This window comes from Phascolarctos cinereus, unplaced genomic scaffold (genome assembly GCF_003287225.1).
Source record: "Phascolarctos cinereus isolate Bilbo 61053 unplaced genomic scaffold, phaCin_HiC Scaffold_9;HRSCAF=440, whole genome shotgun sequence".
Lineage (NCBI taxonomy): Eukaryota > Metazoa > Chordata > Mammalia > Diprotodontia > Phascolarctidae > Phascolarctos > Phascolarctos cinereus.
In genome coordinates this window covers 214,170,180-214,184,080 of record NW_027556402.1, presented here as the reverse complement: position 1 = coordinate 214,184,080, position 13,901 = coordinate 214,170,180, and the positions used below count along the sequence as shown (strand labels likewise).

General features: G+C 45.3%; 1 protein-coding gene across 11 annotated transcripts in view; it reads left to right on the top strand.

Moving 5' to 3' along the window:
- Nucleotides 1–13,901, top strand: part of IRAG1 (inositol 1,4,5-triphosphate receptor associated 1) — a 126,512-nt gene that overhangs the window by 95,518 nt on the left and 17,093 nt on the right. For all 11 annotated transcript variants that reach the window (XM_021001923.2, XM_078148813.1, XM_021001928.2 and 8 more), the window contains 5 exons: nt 103–243; nt 1,291–1,422; nt 4,093–4,234; nt 10,439–10,488; nt 12,381–12,488. In XM_021001923.2, the coding sequence (XP_020857582.1) occupies nt 103–243; nt 1,291–1,422; nt 4,093–4,234; nt 10,439–10,488; nt 12,381–12,488 (573 nt within the window). The remainder of the gene's footprint in view (nt 1–102; nt 244–1,290; nt 1,423–4,092; nt 4,235–10,438; nt 10,489–12,380; nt 12,489–13,901) is intronic.

The following is a 13,901-nucleotide window of genomic DNA, read 5'->3' as shown; positions in this document are numbered from 1 at the left end:
CCCATCTGGGTTTCAGATCTACAGAGAAGTCACAAGCTGGACCTTCTAACCTACAGCAGCTCCTCCTCGGCCTTCTCCTCCACTTTTTCTCCCCCTCTATAGAATGTGTTTGTACAACTGTCCTTGGCCTTTCGAAATGACAGCTACACCCTGGAGTCGAGAATTAGCCAGGCTGAGAGGGAAAGGAACCTGACGGAAGAGAACACTGAGAAGGAACTGAACAACTTTAAAGCTTCAATCACGGTGAGGAAGGAGCCTGGCTCTGAGAGTGCCCAAGGGCTGATAGCAACTCCTGCCTGTGGGGAGCAGGGATACTTACTAGTGCTGTGGGAAGGGAATTGTGTGTCTGAGGACCAGGCGAGTTACATAGGGAGGAGGTGAGTGATGGGGACCACCAGGGAGCTAAATTAGAAATTAAGAATTGACTGTATTTGTAACTGGAAGGCAATTAGTTAGTGGGCAGAGGAGAAGGAGATGGCCGATTAGCACATCTGATCATTCAATGAAGAGGCAACGTGACAAAGTAGATGGAGGGCTGCCCTTGAGCCCCGAAAATCTGGCTGATAACCCATCTCTGTCATATGATATGGCTGTGTGACCCCGGGCAAGTTAAACTGCAGAGAAGGTGTCAACCCTGAATTGGTAGCGGGAACTTCCTTCCTCATCTAGGAGTCCCTATATCATAAATTGACAGATGCAGTTATATCCTGTTATCAGCCATCAGGAAGGCAGGCTTGGCTTTACATGGTTTTCCAAGAATATTCTGCCTTCTTTTTAGGAATCCCCAAGAGCAGCCTGAGGGGTGGGATGAGGGAAAGGTTTGCCTAAGTGTTGGTGTGGCTTAATAGTGAGGGTTATGGGCTGAAGTCATCTGTGTAGGTGTGTGTCTTTCAGGCCATTTTTAGTCCCAGATGATGGGGCTAGCTTCTTCTTCTCCCTTGCCTTTTGCCTTCCTTCCCTGGCCACTGGTCACTGTCCAGATGTTTGTTTCTTTTTCATTCGGGGGTTTAAAAAATCTTTTGTCCAGAGTTTTTGGCTGCATAGGAAGCCCCCAGTTCACCCAAAGTGTAGGTGGTGAGTCTGATTAAAGGGCAGGTTGAATCTCTACTGGAAACCACGAGCAGCTTCTCCAGGGCAGGCCCAGAGGCTCTGGTTCAGCCACTAACCAGCAGCTGTGGGATGGAGGAGGGGAAGAGGGGGTACGTAGGAGGAGCATTCAGATCTCCCCCAATCCTGCTTTCCTCCACCCCAACTGTGACTCAGAATGTCCCATCTCTTCCCTCCCATCAGTCCTCAGCATCCATCTGGCAGCCCTGTGAACACCGAGAGACCTATGAGAAACTGCTGGAAGACGTTGCCGTCCTGCATCGCCTGGCCGCTCGCCTCTCCAGCCGTGCTGAGATGGTTGGGGCTGTCCGCCAGGTCAGACCACTGACCTCCCTCCTTCCACCTCCCCTCTCCAGACCCTGTGTGTCTCCAGACATTGCTGGCCCTAAAGGGAGCAGTCAGCCATTCCATCGTGGAGCTATAACCCCTTTGTTGAATCTACTAGCCTATGAAACCATTGCTGGGGCTCAGGGGGCCAGGTATTCCTGAAGGACAGGAAAGGAGAGTGAGCTGCATTGCTCCTCCCTGACCTCGGGTCTCATCCCCAGAGTAAACCGAGTCGGCAAGCAAGTACTGTGCAGGGATACAAAGAAAGGGGCGGGGAAATAGTCCCTTCTAATGGGTGAGACAACATGCAGATAACTATGTACATATGAGATATAGACAGAGTAAAATGGAGGTAATCCCAGAGAGAAGGTGTGGGCAGCAGGAGTAGAGAGGAAAGGCCTCTTATAGAGACAGCTTGGTGAGTCCTAAAGGAAGCTAGGAGGCAGAGGTGAGGAGAGAAAACATTCCAGGCACCAGGAACAGACAGTTGATGAATGGAGTATCATCTTCAAGGAACCTCCAGAAGACCAATGTGAAAACTGAGGCCCAGAGACAGGAAGGAACCCAGGACAGATTGTATATGTGTAATTGGGCTGAATCTAGTGAGATGAAATTTGCGAGGCATAAAGAAATGTCATATCTGGGTCCCGATAATCAGTTTCACATGGCTAGACAGCCTCTGAGAAAAGCTCTGGAGGCTTTTGTTGACTGTTGTAGTGGGATATGGCAGCAAAGAAAGTCAGTGAAATCTGAGGCTACTTTTGGAGACATTGGGCCTTCTCCGTAGCTCACTTGTGTGTGTGTGTATATGTCTCATTTTAGTAGGGCCAATGGTGAGCTTGCCAGAGTCCTGAGGAGACCAGCCAGGATGGGGAAAGGGCTTGAGTTCATGCCATGAGAGTTAATTGAAGAAACTGAAAATGATTTAGGAGGGATGTGGTAGCAATCTTCAAATATTTGGAGGGCTGTCTCATGGAAGAGGTGTTAGATTTATTCAGCTTGACCCTAGGGGGCAGAACCAGGTACAAAGGGTAGGTGGTGTAGCAGCAATGTGGATTTAATATAAGAGGAAACTTCCTACCAATTAAAGCTGTCCCAACGTTAGAATGAGTTTCCTTGAAGGGTAATGAGTTTCCTCTCAGTGGAAATGTTTAAACAAGGACTAAGTGATAGCATGGGTATGAGAGTAAGGGGGATTCTTATTCAGGTGTGGGTTGGACCTCTGAGGTTCTTTTCAGCTCTGAACGTCTGTGGGTTAATGATTAGCTGAGGAAGACGTGTTCTCTGAACTTGCCATCCCATCTCCTGCCCCAGAGGATCCCAGCAGGCCATCCCCCATGCCTGGAAGCCACTCCCTCTTCATCTCTGCCCCTCAGAGCCAGGGTGTTCCTTTTAGGACCAGCTAAGGCACCACCTCCTTCAAAGAGCTTCCCTGATGCCTCCTCTATCTGCTGGTATTCATTCGCTTCCCCCTTAAGTTACCATGTGTCATACTTATATGCGTACTACAGCCCTCCAAGAAAATGGAAGCTTCTTGAGGGCAGAGCTATTCTGTTTTTGCCTTTATAGCATCAATACATAGAACAGTGCCTGGTACACAATAGGTGCTTAATTGTTGTCGAGTTGTTTCAGTCCTCTCTTCATGACCCACTGGGGTTTTCTTGGCAAAGATAGTGGAGTGGTTTACCATTTCCTTCTCCAGCTCATTTTACAGATGAGGAAACTGAGGCAAACAGCATGAAGTGACTTGCCCAGGGTCATACAGATAATAAATGTCTGAGGCTGGATTTGAACTCATGCAGATGAGTCTTCCTGACTGCAGGCCCAGCATTCTATCCCCTGTGCCACCTAAATGGAATTGACTCTCACCTTTCTTGTTGCAAAGGCTAGGCCTCCATTGAAGGTCTGATAGCTCTAATTGATAGGTTTTCTGGCTGCCATGTCATTCTGTTGACTCATATTGAGCTTAAAGTCTGACATTCTTCACTCACTTTAGCTGCTGTTCTCTATGACATCTAGCTTGGCAGATATATAGGGTGTCCCAAAAGTCTTAGTGCAATATTAAGCTCTTAAAACTTGAAACTGCACAAAGGCTTTTGGGCCATCCTTATACTGGCCTGTATGGAAGGACACACTTCCTAAATGGTCTCTGGGGTCCTTCCCACCTCTGACATACTATCCTCCAAGGCCCGTCCCAGCTCTGACAGTCTGTGTCCTATATTCTGAACTCTCCCAGGGTGTTACAGTGCAAAGAGCATTGGACTTAGAATCAGGAGCTCTGGGTTCAAATCCCGCTTTTGCTGTTTACTGCCTATCTGAGTTTAATCAAGTCACTTCAACTAACTGAGACTGTTTCCTCATCTGTAAAATGAGGGAAACTGGATGAAATGATCTCTAAGATTCTTTCTTTCTTTCTTTCTTTCTTTCTTTCTTTCTTTCTTTCTTTCTTTCTTTCTTTCTTTCTTTCTTTCTTTCTTTCTTTCTTTCTTTCTTTCTTTCCTTCTTTCTAAGATTCTTTCCAGTTCTAGATCTGGGCTCCTATGACCCTGCCTCTGGTATTCCGTATCGATCAAGTCTCAGTGGGTCATTTCTTCCCATTGCTTTATCTGTCTTGGTTCCCTAACTTTATTTGCCTCTACTGTCTCTCTTTCCTCTTAGGAAAAGAGGATGTCAAAGGCTGCAGAGGTTATGATGCAGTATGTAGAGAATTTGAAGAGAACATATGAGAAGGACCACGCAGAGCTCATGGAATTTAAGAAACTAGCAAACCAGAATTCAAGTCGAAGCTACGGCCCCTCTGGTAAAACCCTCTGTCACCCAACAGTGTGTATCTCAGGTCCCTGGGGGGTGTGAAACCTGTCCCTGCAGCAGCCAGTCAGGCAGCTGGTACTATGAAGTACCTACTATGTGCTAAAAGCTGCAGATACAAAGAAAGGCAGAATCAGTCACTGCCCTCCGGGAGCTTGCAGTCTAATGAGGGAGGCTGTACACAAACAAACTATAGAAAAAATGGCTATGGAGTCATCTGGAAGGGAAAGCACCAAGGTTGGAAAAGAGTTCTTGCAGAAGGCAGGACTTTTGCTAGGGAAAGCCAGGAGGCAGAGATGAGCAGGAGAACAGTGGATGAAGACACAGAGTTGGGGAGGAAGTATCTTGTTCCAGGAACAGCCAGAGGCCATTGTCATGGGACTGAAGAGCTTGGGGAGGGCAGTAAGGGATAAGGAGGCTGGCAAGGTAGGAAGGCTGTGAAGGGCTGTCCAAGCCAACCAGAGCATCTTATATTTGATGCTGGAGGTAATTGGGGCAGGGAAGGGGGACCCAGGGCTTATTAAATTGGGAGGGGGGCAGAAATAGGGACAGACCTGCATCTTAGGAAGGTCAGTTTGACAGCTGAGTGAAGCAAGGTAATCTGGGAAAGACTCGAGGCAAGGAAACCAATCAACAGACCATGAAAGTAGTCTAGGTGTGAGGTGATGAGGGCAGCTGGGTGGTACAGTGGGTAGAGCACCAGGCCTGGAGTCAGGAGGACCTGAATTCAAATGTGGTCTCAGACACTCACTAGCTTTGTGATCCTAAACAAGTCACTTAACCCCATATGCCTCAGTCTCCCCATTTGTAAAATGAGCTAGAGAAGGAAATAGAAAAGCCACTTCAGTTTCTTTGTAACAACAAAGCAAAACAAAACAAAGCCCAAATGGGGTCACAGAAATTTGGACATGACTGAAAAACAGCTAAACACCATTCTGTAAATTGGATCAGATAGCCTCATAGATCCTTTCCACCTCTAAATCTCTGACCCGGTGACTCCACCCACCAGCTGGCAGCAGATAGGGGGAGGCCAGAAGGGTGTTTAGAGTCAGAAGAACTCCATGGGATCGAAAGCATTGGGCAGAACGTGCAAAGAGCAGAGAATGTGCCCCAGGTAAGTAAGCAGCAACTACTAAGGAAATGCTGAGGGACTTTATTGCAGTTTCACTCAGCAAACATTTATTTATTTAAGCACCTGCTGGGTTATCCTGTGGGTCGGTGCAGACAGAAGTACAGGATCAATAAGACACAGCCCTGCCCTCAGGCAGCTCACAGTCTTGGAGAAAGGAAATGAGGTGTGCACATAGATGGATGGAATAGAAGTTAGCACATTGTAAACCCAGAAGTGTACTCTAGAATACCTTGAGATCAGATGGTGCACCTCTGGCAGCTGGGGCAGCAGCAGTTTTCTGCTGGACGTGTCATCAGAGTGGAGTGTAGAAGGTTGGGTGGGAGAGCGGCAGGTAGAGATAGTGGCCAGAAAGGCCATTCCAGGCCCAGAGAAGAATAGGAGACGTTGCAGGAAATGTCTGGAGGGCGGGCAGTCTGGATGAAGCCCAAAGTTTGTGAGCAGGGGAAGGAGAGTACATTAAATCTGGAAAAACTGGGGCCTGATAGGATGCAGACATCCTGAAAAACGACCTTGTTTACTCCATATATTTTGTTGATTAAAATCCAATACTTACAACCTGGAACCAAAGAGGTGATGGAGAAAACAGTGAACAGCCGCTCAGCATCTACCCCGGGGGAGCAGAGATTATACAACAAGTTTAGCAGTCCACGACTTACTATCTTAGACAATGGCCTGATTCTCAGAGGAGTTAAGGGAATCATTGCCCGTGGGCACACAACTGGTCACACTGTTAGAGGCGAGATTTGAATCCAGTTTTTTTTCTTTAACTCTCAGTGCAGAAGCCTATGCACTGTACCACATGTTGCAATAGAGGCTGATCAACACTAATAATGTGAAAGTGAAAAGGCCTCCAGGTTCCCAAGGCTGAGTTCAGGTGTGTCTCTGTGACTGGTTATAAAATATATGGTCTAAGTCTGATCTGTTAATCCACTGGCTTTCTCACATGAGAGGTGATAAAGCCAAATTACAAGAAAATTGCCAAAGTTACCATTTTGATGCATGAATTTTTACTAATGAATCAGAGGGGAGTAATGGGACTTGGCATATTTTAATGCCAGTGTTATCTCTCCTTGACTTACCATTTCTGCTAAAAGAGCCCAGACAGAGTAATCTCTGTGTTCATGGTTGTTACTGCCATGATGAGATAATATAAGGCTGTGATGTATACTCACAATGATAAGTCTGGATTAGTAGAAATATGATGTGATGTCTAGTTGTTTTTCAGTTATGTGTGATTCTTTGTGATCCCTTTTGGGGTTTTCTTGGTAAAGATACTAGAGTGGTTTGCCATTTCCTTCTCTAGCTCATTTTACAGATGAGGAGACTGAGACAAACCAGGTTAAGTGACTTGCCCAGGGTCACACAGCTAATAAGTGTCTGAGGCTGGATTTGAACTCAGGAAGAGGAGTCTTCCTGACTCCAGGCCCAGCACTTTATCTACCGCACCACCTAGTAGAAATAGAAGGCCCAGAAAAAGAGGAATGATAGTCCTTCTGTCCTCTGCCCTGCTCAGACCATGGGCTGGAGTGTTGTGTTCAGGCATTGACAGCCTAGAATGTGTCCAGGAGAGGTCAGCCAGGCAGTGAATTCCCTAACACTGAAAGTATTCAGGTGTATGAGCATATGTCAGGGATATGGTACAGTGGGCATCTGTGGGTGCATTAGATGGCATCTGATGTCCTTTCCAGCTCAGAGATTTTATTATTCTAAGAGTGAGAACACTGGATGAAAATAAGCCTTGACCCTAATAATAATGGCTAGACCTGTTATAATGTAATATGTATAATAATTGCTATAATAATTGTTTTACACAGCGCTTTAAGGTTTGCAAATCACTTTAATTATGTTCTCTGGTCAATCCTTACAATAACCCTGCAAGCAGGCGCTATTACCCTCATTTTAAAGATGAGGAAGCTGAGTCAGAGAGGTGAAGTCTCTCAGGATCACACAAGTACCCACGGTCACACAAATGCCCCAGGCAGGATTTGAACTCAGACCCTCTTGAATCCAAATCCAATGCTCTATCCGCTGTATATCCACCTAGCTGTCCCTACATAGCTGACTAGCTGTTTCTGCCTGGTGTCTCCTCATTTCACTTTCAGGCCAGTTGCTACAGTCATCAGAAATTGTTTCCCAGCAAGTAATGCCCGTGCCAGAGAGAACTAGAGCTCTGGCTATTGAGAGATAAACAGCACGAGAAAATGGACCTTTTCAAGTCCACAATTCCTGGATATTGCAAACATCCTTAGTTACAAAGAGCTGGAGGAGGGGGGAATGCAGAAAGCATGTCCCAGATGGAGAGATCTTTATAAACAGAACACTCAGATAGTTTTCTGGGGAGTATCAACAGCTTTTTTTCCAAAACGAAGGTAGAAATGCACAAAGCTGTTTTGGCTCAGGCTTAGGAAATGAGGGTCCTAAAATGCACGGGCTTAGCTAACAGCTAGCTCGCTGCCAATGTTTGGAGTTGGGAGAGTGAGTTAATTCAGTTCTTAATCTCAACACACAGAAACCCAGTCCAACATTCCTTAAACCTAACCACGGTGCTTATTGACAAGATGTGAACCACCCCACCCAGAGAGGATACAAGGATACATATGCCAATCAGCTTCACCAGCCACTAAATGTCTGGCTTCTAATAGGCAAATTATAGACATGGTCATTTTAGAGAAACTGCTGTGTCCAAACTTCAGGCTTAGCACAGTTCTGGTCCATTATAGGTGCTTAATAGATGCTTGTTGACTTGACAGGGTTGGTCTGAGTGGACACAGCAGTTAGGTGTAGCATTGTTTTATAGTCAGAAGGGCAAGGAAGACTAGACTAGAGCCTTTATTCAGATGTTCCATTGCAGAGCAAGATTTAAGTGAGGGCTGTGCAAAGTCACCAGCCTCACTTTCTCCTCCGGAGCCATCTGGGTCCAGTGGCAAGATACAGATAAGGATGACTAGAGATGGCCCTGGATGCCATGGGAGACATTAGCCTTTTTAAGCTAAGGTCTTTAACAGGTCTCAGTTTGAATGAAGCAACACCCATTCAGTGACTAAGGCTAGGTAAGAAATAGGCAGAGAATGGCCTCTTTTACCTAGTCCAAAAAAAAAAAAATCAGTCTGGGAGGGGAATACCCTCAGGGTTTCTGGCCCTAAGTAGCAATTGTTTCCTAGGGCTAGAAGATCCTAAGCACCTTGCAAACACCAAATCTTGAGTAATCCAGCTAAGGATGCACAGAGAGATTGGTAGAATTGCTTTGGCCCCAGAGGTTATATTTCTGGATTCTAGTTGTTTCTGTTTACCTGTCCCCTCTCTGACCAGCCTTCATCAGAGAGTTGCTGTGAACTACTTGGGTGTTCACATACCTGCCCTTTACCATAGGTTATCTGGGAACCAATTTGCTGGGACCCAGGAGAATCAGGATGGGCAAACACCCAAATGTCTCCCTATGTGTCCAGGTCTCCCTAGCTGCTTCCCCACCTCCTCCAAACTGTACCTGGGATAGGATGTGTGTATGTAAGGATACTTTGTGAATGTGTTTATATAATAATTTTAGACAAATACTCTGACAGCATTTCCTTCATTGAGGCAGCTTGGTGGTACAGTGGATAGGTTGTGTGAATGGGACTAGAAATTAGAAAGACTTGAATTTGAACTCTGCCTCAGATACTTACTAGCTGTGTGACCCTGGGCAAGCCATGTCAGCCTCATCTATAAAATGGGAATAAGAATGGCACCTACTTCACAGTTGTTGAAAGGATCAAATGAGGTAACTTATGTAAAGCTCTTTGCAAACTTTAGAGCACTGTTATCACCATCATCATCATCATCATCATCATCATTATCATCATAGTCATCATCATCACTGTCATCATTATTATCATTCCACACCCATTTTGTCAAGCATCCCTGACGTCAACATTTATTAAGCACCTTCTACATGGAAAGACTTGTTCTAAGCTCATATAAATAAGGCATGGTCCCTGCCCTCATAGAAGTTATACTCTAAGAGTAAGAATAAAACACATTCACAAAAAACTGTGATACAAAATCAAATTTGTGATAAATAGATATAAACATGATAAATGCTTTGTGCTTAGTAGGCACCTAATAAATGCTTTTTTAAATTGGGCTGGGCCTTAGAAAACAGGCATATGGAGCTAACTAGTGCTGGACCTGAAGTCAGGAAGATCCTAGTTCAAGTCTGGCCTCAGATAATTACTAGCTATGTAACCCTGGACAAGTCATTCAAATGCTATTTGCCTCAGTTTCCTTATCTGTAAAATGGGGATAATAATAGCACCTACCTCCCAGGGTTGTTGTAAGGATAAGTTGTAAGGATATTAATACTAGCTGTCATTGTTATTGCTATTATTATTATTATTATTATTATTATTATTATTATTATTATTATTATATGCAGTCTGTGACCAGGGCCATCCTGGAAGCTTTCCCAAACTTGGTAGGACCACTGACTTATGATCTGTTAGCAAAAGCCTGCAAGATGTGTGATGAGAACATTACTAGACAGACGAGTGGTAGGGCAGGCAGGAAAATGATTGGTGATGCTACTCCATAGTGGAGTAAGGCGATTTAAGAGTCCAAAACTCCGGGCTCCAGAAATGTCTCCAACCAAAAAACTCAAGAAGCATTTATCAGGCACCTATTACAGGCCAGGCACTGTGCTAAGTGCTGGCATATAAAGAAAAAGCAAAAATAGTCCCAGCCCTTAAGGAGCTTACATTCTAATTGAGGGATGCAACATTCATCCAAGATAATACAGAGTAAATGGAAGGTAACCTTAGCGGGGGAGGCTCTAACAGCCAGAGAGACCAGGAATATCTTCCTACAGCAGACTTTTGAGCTGAATCCTGAAGGGAGGCAGATTGGCATAGGTGGAGGTAAGGCCATGGAAGGGGCCCAAGATATCATTTCAGGATGTCCCTACGCTCACACCAGGCTTCACAAAGGGCTGAGCCAGGAACCTTCGGGGTCTTTAGACAGTTCCTAGCACTTTCCTGAATCTGATCACAAGTGATTGACAATGTTCTTCTCTGTCTCTTCTCGTTGCTGCAGAGGATGGAGTCTCTCGCGCCACCAGGTCCATGTCCCTCAGTCTGGGAAAGGTAGGCTGCCTGCAAAGAGGTGGGGGGAAGGTGGAGTGGGAGTAGAGAATTGGGAGTTACTTAGTAGGGGCTCCATCATAACCTAATAATAACCGTAATCAGGAGGGAAAACCACCTATAAAAACAAGTTAACTGTCACTCACATCTTGGGTGACCTTGAACCTTTAATCTTTCTCTGACACAGTGTCCTCATCTACAAATAGGAAGCCCTGAAACTTCCCTACAGAAGGACAGCTAAGTGGTACAGTAAATAGAGTGCCAGGCCTAGAGTCAGAAAGATCTAAGTTCAAATCTAGCCTCAGACACTTAGTAGCTGTGTGACCCTGGGCAGGTTCCTTAACTTCTGTATGCCTCAGTTTCCTCAACTGTAAAATGGGGATAAATGGGCACCTACCTCCCAGGGGTGTTGTGAGGATCAAATAATATTTGTAAAGCACTTAGTGCAGTGCTGGCATATAATAGGTACTTAATAAATACTTGTTTCCTTCCTGCATGCTTACAGGATATGTGTGAGGACTCATTGGTATCCAAAAGCCCCTTCGTGAAATTAAGGATCCCCTGGGGGGGGATCGCAGAAATCTTAGAGGCCATTGACTCCAGTCCCCTCATTTTACAGATGAGGAAATTCCTGCAGCTAGTACGAGTCTAACTAAGTGGGATTTGAACCCAGGTGGGAGATTTCAGTTCAAAATTAGGGAAAACTTCTAATACTTAGAGCCCTCAGATGGAACGTGTGGCCTTTTAAAGGGGATGATCCCCAGTCAGGGGTGCTACAGAGGAAAGTCTTGCTTCAAGCAGGAAGGCAGACCTCAGAGGGCCCTTCCAACTTTTAAGAATTCATATTTCTAATCAAAAAGGCCCCCAATATGGAAATCTATCTTACCCTACAGGAAAATAGGGGGGAAGGGAACAAGAGAGTAGGAAGATGATAGAGGGGAGGGCATATTGGGAGAGGGGGTAATCAGAAGCAAACACTTGTGAAAAGGGACAGGGTCAAAAGAAAGAATAGAATAAACAGGGGGTGGGATAGGATGAAGGGAAATAGAGTTCGTTTTTCACAATGTGACTACTATGGAAGCGTTTTGCATAACTGCACATGTATAACCTGTATTGAGTTGTTTGCCTTTTCAGTGATGGTGGGTGGGGAAGGAGGAAGGGAGAAAATTTGGAACCTAAAGTTTTAAAAACACATGTTTAAAAAAGAATGTTTTCACATGCAACTGGGAAATAAGAAATATAGGAAATGGGGTGCAGAAATCTATCCTGCCCTACAGGAAAATAGAAGGGGAAGGGAATAAGAGAAGGAGGGGAGGAGAGACAGAAGGGAGGGCAGACTAGGGGAAGGGGTATTCAGAATGCATGCCACCTTGGGGTGGGGGAGGGGCAAGATGGGGTGAAAATTTGGAACTCAAAATCTTGTGGAAGTGAATGTTTAAAAACTAAAAATAAATAATTTTTTTAAAAGACCCCCAAACCCTTTTTCTCATAGAATCCTAGGACAGTAGAGGAGGGCAGAACTTTTAACCACCATCTGGCTCAACCCACACCCACCACCTTTTTATAGATAGAGAAACTGAGGCTGAGAGTGATTCTGTGTGCAGAAGACTAACTGCATCTGTTCTCTTACATGAAAAATCTCTATTCCACCCTCTTGGTTTTTGTCAGTTTCCTAAAGTTGTGATTTTCCCAGAAGACTCTGGTCTAAGAATGAGTTCCCCAGGACACACAGCTGTAGAGCTTCTCTGTTAATGTGGAACAATCTCTGATTCCCCTGATGTACACACACACCCCTCCCCTCTCCCTGTTTTCATCATTTATGACAACTACCATTGTCCCACTGAGGATGGCTGGGCTCAAGGCCTTCCTGTTAATAAACGCTTTTCTTCCTGCAGAACATGCCCCGTCGGAGGGTCAGTGTGGCCGTGGTCCCCAAGTTTAATGCTCTGAACATTCCTGGCCAGTCTTCCAGCACATCACCCATCCCATCCTTACCAGCCCTGGTGAGTATGAGTAGGGGAATGATGGTGGCCCAGAAGGAGGCCTTGGGATCACTGGAAGAAAGACCTCCAGGGGCAGAAGAGAAGCCACAGGAAACAGAGTGTGCTCAGCATGGGCTCTTAACTCATTCATTCATTCAGCAGACAATCACAGAGCATCTTCTGTTGTTGACTTATGTAAAGATGTTGAGGCCTTGAATTTTGGCTTGAATTTTACATTTTAAAACACAATTATTTATAGTTCATTCTGCATAATTCAGAGGCAAACTTGAAATAAAGGATAGACAGCTGGCCTTGGGTTCGAATCCTGCCCCAATACATTCTGGCCACATAACCCTGGACCAGATGCTTAACTTCATGCCTTAGGCAATTCTCCAAGGCTCTAAGTTGCACTGAAGGCGCTGGCCTGCATTGGCAGAGCAAGCTTCCATATCTGCGAGCTTCCTTCATCAACGACATCACAGGTCTAGTCCCTCTCTCTATGGGCAATATAGGCATATTCCTAGCCAATATTATTTCTCAAAGAAGAAACAGAAGAATTCATGTAGCTTCAGACCCTTTTGGGGAAAAAAAGACCAAATCTCATTGCAAAGAAGATTTCTCTATAACAAACTATTTCTACATCCCACCTCTGTGTGTCTTTCTTGCTCTCTCTTTCTCTGAGTCTCTTTCTCTGTCTCTCTTTTTCTCTCTCTGTTTCTCTGTGCCTTTCTCCATCTCTGTGTGTGTCTGACTCCCACTATCTCTGTCTCTCTTTCTCACTCTCTCTGTACCTCTGTCTTTTTCTCTCTCTGCTTCTCTGTCTCTCTGTGTGTGTGTCTCTGTGTTTGTCTGTCTGTCTGTCTCCTCTTTTTGTCTCTCCTCTCTCTCTGTCTCTATCTTCCTGGGGGGGGGGGGAAGAGCATGCCTGCTGTTTGTATTATAATCAAGGAGAACAGGGCTATAGCTGAGTTCTGTTCACAGCTCTAGTGTTCTGCCAAACAGGAGCAGGGATCCTTTGACTCCTCTTCCCCTCCTTTGCCCTGATTCAAACCTGTTGTGACACCATGAGTCTCAGTTACACCAAACGCCCAAGCCACGGACAAAATAAAGCCATCCACATGGAGTCTGGAGTATAGAGGCAAAAAGGGGACCACAGGCACAGGACACTCTGACCACCCCCTCTTTTAAAACCGTATTGTTTTTAGAGCCCCCCTTTTTTCACTTCTAGCTCTTTTATCTCCAGGCTGGAAAAGCGGGTTTCCCAGCACCATGCTGACTCAGAGAGTTCCATTACAACAAAACAGCGTGGACGTCCTCTGAGTTCACTCTAAGTAGGATTTGACTTGCTAGAGCTCTGAGCAGTATTTGATAGTAATAATAGCGCACTGGTGTGCCTTCTGCCTAACAAATGCACAAAGCATGACATGGTCTGGG